General features: G+C 31.5%; 1 protein-coding gene across 1 annotated transcript in view; it reads left to right on the top strand.

Annotated features, from left to right (window-relative positions):
• The first annotated feature begins 217 nt into the window (after positions 1–217).
• The window catches only part of LOC118201706 (alcohol dehydrogenase class-3 chain L-like), a 53065-nt gene continuing 38510 nt past the window's right edge, over positions 218–14772 (top strand). Inside the window, exons 1-3 of the mRNA XM_085820172.1 lie at positions 218–324; positions 7162–7195; positions 11435–11536. Coding sequence (XP_085676298.1) covers positions 7178–7195; positions 11435–11536 — 120 coding nt within the window. The 5' untranslated portion in view covers positions 218–324; positions 7162–7177. The remainder of the gene's footprint in view (positions 325–7161; positions 7196–11434; positions 11537–14772) is intronic.

Here is a 14772-nt window from a genome sequence, read left to right as displayed (position 1 = left end):
ACTCAAAAAGTCTGGACTCATGTGAACATGTTACCACAAAAAATTAGTCTGAAGAGATTTTTATCATATCAGTCTTTTGTACAAATTTGCTGCAAAATGATCTTATCAACTGATTGTCATTGTTTTAAATCCAAGATTACGTGCCAATTTAAATGCACTGTCCACTTATAAAAAACAATGCCCTTGGCGTGATTGCTTCTTAACAATTGACGTTGGATAAGGAAAAGAATTTTTCCACGATTAGATAAAAACAACTCAAAATTTTGAAAACCACCTTCAGATTACTTCTCTTCTGGGCGTTGGTAGACATAGTCAGGTTTTAAGGTAAGTGGCAAATATAATTTCACGCCTCTTTTAACACACTTTTCTAACATTAATATTTTATAACACTTATGATATATATATATATAATATATTATTACCATATTATAATCATAACACGCATATAACGAACGATATGCACAAGACAGAATTTTTAAATCTAGATTATTCTTTAAATGGAGATAGGCTAAAAGTATGCAAATAAATACGAAAATTATGCATTTACCTGAGGATATAGCAAGGGTGGATAGTCTTCATGCGCTAAGTGTTGCATGTTAGGTTTCAAGAATTTTCAAGAGTCAGAATATAACTTTTTTTAATGTTACTGTTATAGAGAAAGACACAAAATTAAAAAAAAAATTAACTATGGTAATATAGTCATATTTATATTAATTAAAATAAACTATAGTATTATTGGTGATATATAATTAGAATTAAAATCGTGGGGCTGTAAATAGCGATGGACTTTTAAATCACAATGGTTAAATAAGAAATTTAATTGGAACTAATGTGATTATTCTTATGTAGGCTATTTGTATGGTATCATGAAATTTTTATATGAACAACTCAAAATTTTATTTTTTTATTTTTAATGGTACATAATCAATACATGATAATAATGGTACAATTTTACTCTTTTTAATAGAGTCCGTGATGAACAGTGATAGCTGAAACTGTATTTTTAATTTTTTAAGCATTTAATTAAAATGGCATAATTTCAAAAAAAAATTATGTATTTACTTTTTAAAGTTTCATACCTTTTTTATACTTTGTAGTAAGGAATAAAAAGATAAACAAAAAATAATAAATTATTGCTTCTATAAGAAATTACTTCTTCCAATTCAGTGTGCTAACATGACAACTACATGATATCATATTTCTTCAAGCTCTTTCGATATCTCCGACGGCGAAAGATTAATATTCAATTCATTTAAAATTCTGTTTGATTCAGAAATCCAGTATAATCACCATTTAAAATCATACAGCTGCTAACAATGGAGAATACCCTACCATTTTTAATTATTACTAAATAACAAAAAAAAAAAAAAAAAAAAAAAAAAAAAAAAAAAAAATTAGAAAGGTTTTGAAAAATCGCCAAACTTTGATAAATTGAACCTAAAATTCCGTAGTCATTCAGAAGATAATTTCTTAATCTAAACTAATAGTGCTAACCTCTAAATTCTGCGATGATCAGTTAGTCGTTAATAAAAGGCATGTGATAACAATTCAGGATTAAATTTTTTTTTAAAAATCTATATTGGCTTTTGAAAAAATTGCCCCGAAATATTATATTGTCATCGAAATTACGTATACGTGCTATATTGCCCTCACAAATACGTAAATGTGTATAATATTGTATGCCATCATTGATATAAATTCATAGACTTGTGAAAAATTTGACTCGTTAAAAATTAATGTCGATATTTAACCCAAAAAAAAAAAATAAAGAAATGAAGAAGAGAAGCCTAGCAAATTAATTTCTGAATAGAATGAAGCGCTTTAAGTAAAGTAATAATCATTTCCCATATTTTAATTAATAATGGGGTTAATTATAAATATAAAAATATCGCTGTCCTTACTCTGTATTTGTGAGTGCATATTCGTACAAATTAAATCTTCTATAATACAGCGATTTATTTAAGCATATTGAAAATTAGGCATTATTTTCTGAAATTATCTAATACAAGTAAACCTAAGCCGAAAGAAGACGTACTGTCCTTTATAATATTATAGAAATCTTTTCGCTCGAAACCTGGAAAAGTAGGACCAAAGACTTTTCTTTAGTCTTAGCCGTTTGCTTCCCTTTAAAAAGCATAAAAAAGGGGGGGGGGGAAACTCTAGGGAAATTAAAATCGATATAAGAAAATTATTTCAAAATAAACTGACAACTTAGCATGTTTTCTACATAAATTTTGTCGTTCAGCGTGTTACATAGCACTGTAAGAATCCGTGTTAGTAAGATCGCAGTACAAATAAATTCATTAGATAATAAATGGGTAATGAGATGCAATCTTTAGCGCAAATTACAATTATGCGTGTTCGTATAATGTCTTTCATCGTTATACGGTTAAATGAATTATGTTACGGAAATACAGAGCTAGTCAGAAATATGGGTATGTTAGATTGCATCTTGTGAGAACAGTGCTAGGGAATATAAGATAATACAACTGGAAGTCTTCAAGTTGAAGTTGCAATAATGATAATCAGATGCGCAAGATTACCGCAACTTTATCTCCGTTTCAAATGCTTCTATAGTCCTGACTGATTACTTCTGCGTTTTTCTTACTTTCCATTTTTCCAGAGTTTAATCAATCATTTTGTTCACTTTTCCTACTCGACTGTAGCAAAATTGCATCCAAATCCTATCCATCCAGTTTCACAGGTACATAATCCTTCTTGTGCAATTATAATTTGACGTAGCATGTTCAACATCATCCTGGAGCTTAAACACCTTACTTTTATTTGAAACGAAAAAAGAAAAAAAAAAAAAAAAAATTAAATTTTGCTTTTTAAAAATAGCTCTTGACTTTTCTTTTATAATGTACACTAATATTATGTTTCCAAAATTCTAGGAAGTTAGGTACAATTTTTTTCATCAATTTTCATCAATATTGTAGTGCGTTTTTTCAGCAATCTTGCCAGTTAATTGACTACACTTATCCCAAAGAAAATAATTTTTTTTTTTTTTTTTAAGCTGGCCTTAAAAGAACTTTTCGCTGTCTTCTCAAACCACATATTTAGAGCAACTTTTAAATCGAATATCCCGTAAAGATTTTTTGAAATGTGGGAGCAGATGGGGGAACAGAATATTCCTCGAAGGCGTTGAACATTTTCTGAAGTTTCCCCATTCTCTTTTTACAGAAAGAAAAGGTTGCTCTTCGCATCTTCCATTAGTTGTCAAAACAGTACTACAAAAATACGCCTATATCAATTAGACCACTGAATCTATTGGTTTATTTAATTAAGCCTTCGTAGAGGACTTTCTAATGAAACCTAGCTCGTATCTACATTGCATATGAGGAAAACTACGAAAATGCTTATGTAGGCAATCCCGTTCCCTGGAATTTGAGGCTCGGACCAAACAACCAGTTTTCAGTGACTTTACTGCTCCGCCACTGATGGGCCTAGAACTTTATCAAACAGAGTCGTAGCCAGGGTTTTCAGCGCCAACTGAAGATTTCGCGCCCCCTACTGCTTGCCAAGGATGGAAAACATTTAATTCTAAAATGCCGTAACATCAGTTTGGCGCCCCTTGGATTCTGCGCCCGGGGACATATGCCCCCCTTGCCCCCCTTTAGCTACGCCCCTGTTATCAAAAGCCTGTATACTAACATAAAGCCACGTTTCTGACTCACACTGTGTCCATAATGTATATAGCAGCATAGTGTATAATGTATCAGTATAGTGTATAATGTAACAGTATAGTGTATAATATACCAGTATAATGTATAATGTATCAGTATAGTGTATGTAACGTATAGTGTATGCATAATTTACATGTCATAAGTTCTGATGTAAGACATACGAACCATTGCAACACGATATTGCCACATGTAAATCTTAATATAATTTCCTATATCTAAAATATTCCCATGCACATAATCAAATTAATGTAATTTAATATGCATATTTTAAATGTATTTGTCTTTGTATATGTAAGATTATGTACTGTGTACCTTATTTGTAATACGCCATCATACGTAATATGTACCTCATCTGTAACATGCTGTATGAACCAAAATATTATCGTATGGCAATGTACTATCTGCCAAGGCCCTTGTATGGCACTGTATTTTAAATCGGTGACTGGTGTCAGGGGTTCATGTGGCCCCTCACCCTTCCCCATATTTATATGTCTTTCTGTATTCTCTAACACCCCATATGTATCATGCAGTGTCATAGAATGTTATGCCAGTAGTTTTACGTAGTAACATATGGTACTCCAACAAAGTGTAATAAATATCATGATGCTAATATCGGACACATTATTGATTTGTATCTCTTTATGTATTCTCTATCACCCAATATGTATCATGTAGTATCATATAACGTTATGCCATTAGTTTTATGTAGGAACATGGTATCGTCCATACAATCCTGTTGTCACACAAAGTAATGCGTGGTAATGGAAGTATCCTGTATGTATCATGTGGTATTGTGTAATATCATTTAGTATTATGTGGTATTATGTTGCATTATTTTATGTAGTATTATGTTGTACTATGATATGTCTATTGTGTATTATGCTAGGTTATACTCTCTTCAGCGTATTTTTATGCAGTAATAAATGCATTATGTCTGTTAAGTAGTTTCAAATAGTAACATAGCCTCAACGGAATCACCTGTTATTTAGTACATATCATGTACTAAGTTATTCTATGTATGTGGCATCATATAATCATGTAATTATAAAGTATTTGTAGAATAATGTAGAATCATGCTGTATTATAGTATCACTAGTATTATCTACCATGTTGCATTATGCCTTGCGTGGTGTCATACAGCATATTATTTTTGGTATCATTCGCATCATATGGTATCAGGCATAATAAGTTATCCTGCATCATGTATATCACTCAAAGTTACTTTTCATATAGCTTTATATCTTTATACCATATATAATGCAGCAATATGTTATATCGTGCAAAATCATTATTATTTTAATTATTGCCATCTCTTAGTCTCTTATATCATGTAATATGTAGTCCTTTTGCAGTATGTAGCCTTTAACATCTATGTAGTATGTGGTCTGTAGTCCCTATGTAGGATATAGTCATGTCTTCAAGATTCATGTTATATATAGTTTTCATGTATCGTGTGGTAAGCAACAGTCTAAATGTTATACTTATACAACTAACCAATGTCAGTACCATTGAGTATCATCCAGTAATATTTCAAGTAATATCACATATCATGTATCATTGAATGTCTCATATAATACTATACTGCATATGTATGTCACTTAAAGCACTAATTCTGGCAAAGTACTTATCTGCCATGGCCCTTGTTTGGCATTTTTTTTTTAAATTTTAAATTTTAATTTTATCTTAATTCATTTTATTTATTTATTTATTTCTATTACATGACATTCAAAATATATGCTGGGTCTCGGCGACTGTTCTGGGGATTTCGTGCGGCCCCCTCCCTTCCCCATACCATCTTGGGTTACTTTAGATAAAGGGGGACGCGGTGCTATACCAATTAACCGCTATGGTAGAGAGATGGTGCTCGCGTCCTCCGTCACTAAACTAAACTAAACTAAACTCACACTATGTCCTCTGTCATACAATAACTCTTCTGTTGTCTAGCGTTCACACTGCTGTAATTGGTAGCGTCGGATAGTTATTAGTGGCTATCTTCGGTTGTAAAAATAGTATCACTCTGGTAGTCGCGTAACTAGGGAAGAGAAAGAGGGGACATCTATCTCCGGACGCAGCATCCAGGGGGCGTTAAACTAATGCTAAGAAATTTTAGACTTAAATGTTTTCTATTTTTGGTAAACAGGAGGGAGCACGAAATCTTCAGTTGTTCCCCGCCGCTAGAAACACAAGCTACGGTTCTGCACTCTAGCAGTAAGTCGCAAAAACTTAATGTACCTTTTTTTTTTTTTTTTTTTTTTTTTTTTTTTTGTTGCTGTTGTTTTGGCAATTAATGCATTGCGCACATTTTGAAATTTTTACTAAAATTATTACGTATGTTGTAACGTAAAAAAATTAAACTAGAATTGTCTAAAAATGTGTCGTTTCTAGATATTTCAGATTTAATAGGTCAAAAGGCTAACATTTGGTAATGCTTAACTTAAACTAAGTTATTTATTTATTTTTTATTTGTTGTTTCCTTTTGCTTGTTTAATTAAATATGACAAAGCACTTGGGAGGTACTTTCCTAAGGACAAAATTAAGTTAATTAATAAGGCACAGCACGCGACAGTTATCTGCATAAGCGGACGGATGCCTTCGTGGAGGTAAGGACGGATGTCTTTCTAAGAGAAATTGACTCGCATTAATTCTACAAGAAAAAGCCACGAGAACCCTTTATATAGCTAGTCCGTTTATCTCAATTTGAACCCGGGACGAACTACATGTGTTTTGCGGCCATAACCATTTGGCTTCCATGGCCCTCCAATTACTTTTAAAACCCTCTGACCGGCAATGCCCTATATATTTATATATATATATGGCCTATTATTCATATTCAAGAAAGTATATATGAGTGCATCTTGAAACACATCCAAGAAACTAAGGCAATATTAGAAAAGTGCATTAATCCAGGCATAAAAAGAACAATCTGCATTTTGGCCTTTTACTCAAGAAAATATCTTTTTCTCACTGGAGTTTGGAGAAATTTTGGCTTTCTCAGAGATATCCCGAGCTGGTCAGAAGGTTTACAACTTGTTTATGAGAGACGATGCATCCTGTCAGAGAATTTTCCACCGCAATTACATTCGTATCTGGATTCAAATTATGTCTTTAGTTGATGGTGTAAGAATTAAATGCTCGTTGTAATAAAATTGATGAATTCTCGAGAGGGAGGGAAGAAAAGTCATTTGCGGTTCAATTCAGATTTAATGAACACCCGAAATTGGAAGTAAATTCGTTAAATTAAGATTATTCGAGAAGCTAGGCTACATTAAAGTAGACATATAAATAACCAGCGAAACACAAAAATTATATACCGATATTCAGAATAGAGATGCCCATCAATGACCGAGTCTTTGGTTAGTTGTTGTCAGAACCCATTAGCCGGACTCTTATTAGTCTTTGTTAAAAAAGCTATATAATGTTCTTATTTGTACTATTTTTAACACTATGTATGATATTTCTTTTCTTTCTTTTGCAGATTAACACGAAACAAAATGTCCACAGCTGGAAAGGTATAGTATTTTAGTTCCTTCTGGAAGATATAGTAAATGAAAAATAAAATTAAATAAAATAAATATTTAATAAATAAAATAAATATAAAGATGAAACAAAAATTCCCTGGTAGGAGAAGAGAAAACTACTCTCTGCGGAAATATATAATACATGGGGTTAGAGAAACTTTTATAAAGTACAATAATACAGCAAACTGTTCATAAAACTTATCTGTTGGGTGCATTGTAAATTAAATGCATTATGAATAATATTAACAGTTAAAAATATTTATATATTATATCTGACAATTATTTACGTAAAAAATAAAGTTTTGATTTTTTAAGAAGCAAGTTTATTGCTTTCAAATCGGCCATATTGTTTTGCAAATACATTTATAATTTGAAACATAAATTAAAGATCTTGTCGCCCGGACGGTATAGTGGTTAGAGGAGCCTGATTGCGATAACGAAGGGCCCCGGTTCGAATCCCGGAGAATACATAGATGTAAATTGTCTGTCCCTTCATAGGAGGCAAAGGTAGGCCACCTATTAGGTGCTTCCATAATAAAGAGGCCATCACATCTAGCCTTAGAAGTGGCCAATGCTGGCATAGGCAAGCGCCCGCCATTGGAAATAAAAATTAAAGATCCTATGAAATGTTGAATGGGAGCAACACTGAGGGGTGACTATTAGCCAAGCTATATTTTTCAAATAAATGTACTTTATTTATTCAATTAAATAAAGTTTAATGTTTTTAACATTTTCAGACTATTATACAGAAATTCTACGGGTTTTTCGTAAGCCGAAGTCATCGATGATATCTTCAGGCTGTAATTTTTTCAGTAACATAATTTTTTTGACAGATATATTGCACTTTTTTGGGGGGGGGACAGATATAACTTCTTTTTTTTTTTTTTTTTTTTTTTTTTCAGAAGGGATTTGCTTTCCGGGTTTTCGTGAGTCGAAATATCATGGCATATTAATTTTTAAGCAACATCATTTTTGATAGAAATGCAACAGAATTATATTTTTCTGAATTTTAAATAAATTTTAACCATTTCAGCGTACAAAAATTTTCTCCGCTGCAGCTACTGATGCCAAAATTATCAAAAATTTCTTAAGGCGAACCAAATTTTAGAATGACTATGTTATAAAAAATAGCAAATATAGGAAATAACTTATTTTGGTGCTTTTGTCATGCATTTCAGAAACGAAATCTTGCAATTCTCTCGTCTTTTTACATTACTATCGCACTGATGGCTTCCTATTCAAGCCGAAGTTGTCGTTTAAAATATGTTGCAAATGTTTGCAGTTTTCCGCTGTTGAGCTCCTCTGTGTTTTTGAGATCATAAAAGCGTACGCTCACTGTGTGTAGCTAATGATATTGTTCCTTTATTAAAAAAAGTGCTTGATCTACAGGATGATCCAAAAGTCAAGTACACCAAATTTTCGAAAATTATAGAATATCAGAAATGGATATTAATGACAAATTGTTTCAATAAATGATACTCCTATACAATAATAAGTAATATATCGCTAGAAATTTCAGTAGTTACAGTTTATGCCGTTAGCTCTAAAAATCTTTTTTTTTTTTTTTTTTTTTCCCTTCTAGATAGCAATAAATTTTCCTCAAGAAGAACAAAGTTTTACGATTAAGCATTGCTTCACAAACATACTTACGGAAACATTATTGAAGCAAATTAAAGAGGTCTTTTGTGAATCCAACAAAACAATCTTATTCCGCTTAATAATCAGATTTCGAGAAATTAAAGCGTTCATCATAGGAAATGACGGGAGCCTTCCGTCTTTTCTGTGTTTGAACTAAATGGGGAAATCAGGTATTGAATACTACAAAGACGACGTTGCAATCAAATTAAAGCATTGAGAAATGATGCTGAACCATAAAAATTCGTTTTGCTTCTGAAAAACTTATCTCCATTTTTCACCAAGTAAACGGTTTTTAAAAGCTAACAGCATAAACTGCAACTGAAACTTCAAGTGACACATTGTTTCGCCATTAACAGCCATTATCAAATTTCTACAATTTTTGAAATTTTGATGTGCACTAATTTGAGATCCACCTGTACAATTTTAAACACAGATGGATTTACAAAGTTAGTGTAAGAGGCAATTACTGGGGGCATCACATTTCGAAAGATGAAAAAAATCATTGGCTTATTTTTAAAAACAAGTAAAGATACCTTGTATCTTAACACAAGGAGCCTACGCAATTTAGGTGATGCGCCGTTCTCCATTACATAAATCTGCACTTAAATAAAAAATACTTTTGAAACTGCTTTTATGGATGTATGATAATAAAGTCAGAATATTCATGATCTTAGCATTTAATGAGTACGGATTGATCTTAACAGTTAATAAGTATGGGTTGCAATACTAATGCAAAATAAGAAAAAAACAAAAGTCTGAAAGGTTTCAGATTTTAACGGTCGCCCAAAAAGGTTTGTTAAGGTTTTTGAGTTAAGGTTGAGTTCTCAGTCTACTTAGTCAGCTGTTACACTTACTCTTGCGAACCCATATGTTCTTCTTTTTTAGCTACATTATTAACCATCATTTTCTTCACACTTACGCCATATACAATTGAACAAAATTCAGAATTCCCAATGCAGTGTTAAGCGTTGGCAGACATTTTTGTAATGTTTTCACTCTTTTCCCAGTATCAGGTTCCGTTTTCTTAGTAAAAGGTCTAACAAAAGTGTCTTTTATGTTTTATTTTTAATTTTTTGTCTATTACCTTTATTTATTAAGTATCGCAATTTTCGCCCTTATGCCACATAAAATCCACACACAACAGCCACATAACAGCAATATCACAAAATATTTTAAAATAGCATATCTTTAGAATTTTCGACAGACGGTCTTGCGCGCTGGAGGTAAAAATGTTTCATTCCGTACAGTGTTGGCCCTTCTCGCTTTGCAATCATTGAATTTGTTAAGCGAAATTCATTAAAAAGTCTTACAAAATTTAAAATAGATAATAAAACAAATTTAAAATGCAGGCTTCTAGATGCATACGTTTGAGTAAAAATAGTACCCCCGAAACGGGGTGCAAAAAGGATTTAAAATGGATTCAGAAGAGATTTTTTTCATCACGTCTGTACGTACGTACTTATGTGTGTATGTATCTCGCATAACTTCTAAACATACATACATTTATCCAGATTCTTTATTATGATTTTAAATTACGTCCAAAGGGGCGTTTTTTTAACGTTTTGTGTGTTACCTTTTTTTTTTTTTTTTAATTATTAAATATCGTGTTCTTCGCACTTAAACCATAAACTTCAGTTCAACAGCAATATAGCAATATAATTTTAAAATGAGCCTATCTTTAGAATTTCCGATACACAGTTCCGCGCGCGGGAGATAAAAAGCTTTTTTTCTTCCTCGTAGAGTGTTGCCATTGCTATCTTTTAAATCGTTGAGTTTGTTAATCAAATATTCGTTAACGTTTTACAAAATATGAAATAGATAATAAAACAAACTCCAGATTTGGGCTTCCAGATGCCCATATTCAGGTGGAAACGTACGATATTTAAAATTGGATGGCTGCAGGTACCGATGTTTTATCACAATGCGAGAAACATACATACATTTATGCAGATTCTTGATTATTTAATTTCTTTAAATATAATACAGAGCGATAATATTTGTTGGCAACAATTTGAAAAGTGAAACAACGCTTATAGTGAATCAATGAAAAATACGAAACGAAACGAATAGTCCTTCTGGGCAAATTGCACCTTTGGTCTAATAAATAATAATAATAATAATAAGTTTTGTGTTGAAACTAACTTACGCCATCAAGAAAATGCTTAAAACTAAGTTATATTCAAAAATATAATTTGTAACATAACTGCACTCATTTATTTATTTACTTCCGTTCATTTCAAAGACACTAGATCTTACAGAAATACTTGTAACTTTGCTACAGTCTAATGAGTACTTATTTTCTTTTCCGCTCGAAAAATAAATAACTGGGTATTGCCACTTAAGAGGTGAATTAAACAGTTGGGAAATGACCCAGCAGCAACATAGCACTTTCAAAGTCGTGTGGATGACAAAAGCAATGTGGCGTAACGTAACATAATGTAACTTTTATAAAACTTTGCTAAAGACGTTTTTCAGTTTCAAACTAAATAAACAAATTAATAAATAAAAATAACGCATTTTTAATTTTAAAAATTTCTTTCTTACTATGATTGGGTAAATGGCAAAAAATGTTTTAGCTTTTTTTCATTGCAGCCAATCACGTGCCGTGCTGCGGTGGCATGGGAGAAAGCCAAGCCATTCAAGATTGAAACTGTGGAAGTCGCTCCGCCCAAGAAAGGTGAAGTGAGAGTCAGGGTAAGATTTCTTTGATTTTTCCTTTTTAGTTTGCTTTTTAACGGCGAATCCAGTTTTATGGCTTGTCATGCTTATGACGCTAACTTTATATTTTGATGTTTTTATGCTTATGACGTATGTGTGGCAAAAGCGGATAATATTTTGGCTGCGTATCAAAAATGCGCCAAACGAAATGCCTTAACCAAAAGCAACTGTTTTCCTTTCTTTTGTTAAACAACTTAACACGAGTTGGCAATTTATATACTAGCAAATGTAATAAAATTGTTTATGTAGTTAGAGCTTCAAATGCCAATAATATTTTTTTGTTTATGTCATTAACATTTGAAGCCACTTTTAAATTAACTGTTCGAATAATGTAAATGTGTATAAAAGTTGCGTTTAAAAATTTGTATCAATTAGACATGTTGTTAAAAAATATATTAAATGCCAGCAACTGGAAACCAATAATTCTGCAGCAAAGTGCCCTATGTATCGCGTTAGAAGTATCCTTTATTAATTGTACCCATGTTACAAATATTTAAAAAAAAAATCATCCTTTGGGTAAATTATAAATTAGATTACTTATATTTCTAAACTATATTATTAGAAAACTAAAAACTAAGATTTAAATTATTAAGAAGTATGTTTAATTTCTTTCTTACTCCTCAATTTGTTAAACAATTACAGACTGATTAAATTTGAATATAAATTAAAGAGACCAGACAGGCAGCAGTCTGATAACTGATTATTTTGCATAGCCGTGCGAGAGGTAAATTAAAAACCTTATGTTTCGCTCAGTGGTAACATTTGCCAAACAGTATACATACATCATTACATAATGTAACATAATTTAACGAACCGAAAATTTATTAATGCACTTGCCTCTAAAGATATATTTTAATGCCAGGTGAAATAAACATCGGTTTTTATATTTAAAATAAACTTATTTATGTTAATTAATTGATTATATTTTAACTTGATATAATTTTAGGTTAATTTCAAATTGGAATGTATTAGAGAAAAACTGATTCATATAAAAATTCATTCATTGACATTCATTCATAGACGTAGAATGTGAGATTTTTACAAAATGCTCAAGACAAGATAAGAGTACGGGAAAGTTTTTAAAAATAAAACAGTATTAATAAAGGGGAGACTAAGAAGCAAATTATTAAGAACTATACAGACTGTTTTTGACCGCTCAGTTGATCATGCTACAAGCAATGTACACTTTTTGTGATTTGAAACATAGCATAACGCTCTCTAAAGTTAACAACACCTCTCATAGTTATTAACAGTTTATCATTCCGAGTGGATGATTAAAATTTTAATAGCGTAGAATAATGGACAGCAACGCACTGCAAAAAATTTGAGGACTGTAGATATATTTAATATCAATTGTAATAAAGGTGTAATTGCATATTTTCTTCGCATTCAGTACATATAAAGAGAGCAGTTAGATTTAAATCTTAATGTATGTCGCAAATACTAAACCTTATTTCAGAAGCATTCTCTTTTAAGCTAGGTAGTGGGCTGCATATGTTCATTTATTCGAAATACAAAGAATCATCTGATGGCGACTACTTCCCTAAACGACTACTTCTGAAGATGAGAAGCATTTCAAAAAGAGCAAAAATTAACTTTGATGCTTTCAATACTTCTATGAAACTACTCTCTCCAGAGGAGACTAAAGTAACCTGCAATCGCGGGTAATAGAGAATTTCACAGTACAAACACCGTGTCCGCAAAAGTCCTTTCAAGACTTTTATTTCAGCCGTCATTGGTCGTAGATATATATTTCCAGTTACAAAAATATTTTAAATGATTAGGATATTCAAGTTTTCTTTTTTAAAGTTTAAATAACGTTATTTTGTATAAAATATGAAATGTAACTTTTTATACGGTTCCTATATTTATATTTAGGAAAAGTTTATGCTCCTTATAACTGTAAAAGTTTGACCACCGTGTGACAAAAACTGAACGAGATATTTCATTTTAAAATTTGCGGTTTTTGATATCATTTCCCGTGAGAGGTCGGTTAATAATAAATTCAATAATTCGAGATTAACTTTTGTCCCCTTAAATCTCATTCGGTGATATTATTTTGCAATTACTGCTGAAATATAAACATGCCATTCTTAATTTATAATTTTGCTACATTTGGTGCGCCGAAATAGTTTTTGCATAAAGAATCGACATGTTTTAAAATACTAGAAATGCATCATTAATATTATTACTCCAGAATCTTAATCTAAAAATCATGCAAAAAATTCATTTGCGTGGACTTTTTTTTTAAATTTATGCAAATAATGCTATAAGTTGGCAATAATATATAAGTGCTATAAGTGACAATATTAAAGCCTGACAATGTTTACAGAACGAGAATTCTGTAAGATTCTGTGAATAAGACTTCTTTTCTGGGGTGGGTGACAAAAGGGATGAGTCGTTTCACGATTTAATCTACTAACATAAGATTGTCTTTCTAAAATAATGTTTTATTGCTAGTGAAATACACATGCAAGCGGTTCGCCCTTAAAACTGTGTACGACACGTATACGATCTCAGATTTTAATATCAGATATCTTGGTTAATTTTTGTCGTACGAAACTGATACTTTTTGTATTGTACTTTCTATAATGAGTACAATATTTTCCTAAATATAACTGTAGGGATCGGAAATTAGGTAGGGATGTCAAATTTTGTAATTTTTACGCAATTAATTTTTTTTTTAATTTAAAAAGGCCAAAATATGAATATTTACGTCATTTAAAACATTTTTGTAATTGAAACTGTATGTCTACAACCAAGGTTTGTTTAAAGGCTGCAGAAGGACTTTTGTGAATATAGTATAAATATTTATTTCTCCATATAAATGTTCCTCCATGATTTAATAAATAATTATAAATGAAATTCAAAATGAGTTGCTAAATCCTTAAGATCCAGTCCTCGTCACTATCATAAAGTTCAAATGATCTTACTAGGAAACCTGGCGACTTCTCGCACAGGCGTGAATAATACCAGCACAGAAGAAGGGTGTTATAAACCCTTTATTATTTGTCATACTCTTAATACAAATGCACGTACTTCGTGCTTACAATAACACCGATGACTTGCGGTTGAACTTAACAATAAATTCAAAGGTTAATAATAGTGCTAGACCACACAATTTAGTTTAAAGCTAACCCCTATGTCTGACTCAACCTACCCGGCGATATGCTTATTAAATAGCCAAAAAGGCGTATCAGCAACTCAGGGTA

This window comes from Stegodyphus dumicola, chromosome 7, assembly GCF_044657685.1.
Source record: "Stegodyphus dumicola isolate Sdum_Otavi_A_Nest chromosome 7, ASM4465768v1".
Classification (NCBI taxonomy): Eukaryota; Metazoa; Arthropoda; class Arachnida; order Araneae; family Eresidae; genus Stegodyphus; species Stegodyphus dumicola.
The sequence above is the reverse complement of the archived record's forward strand: the minus strand, read 5'-3'. Positions and strand labels throughout refer to the sequence as shown.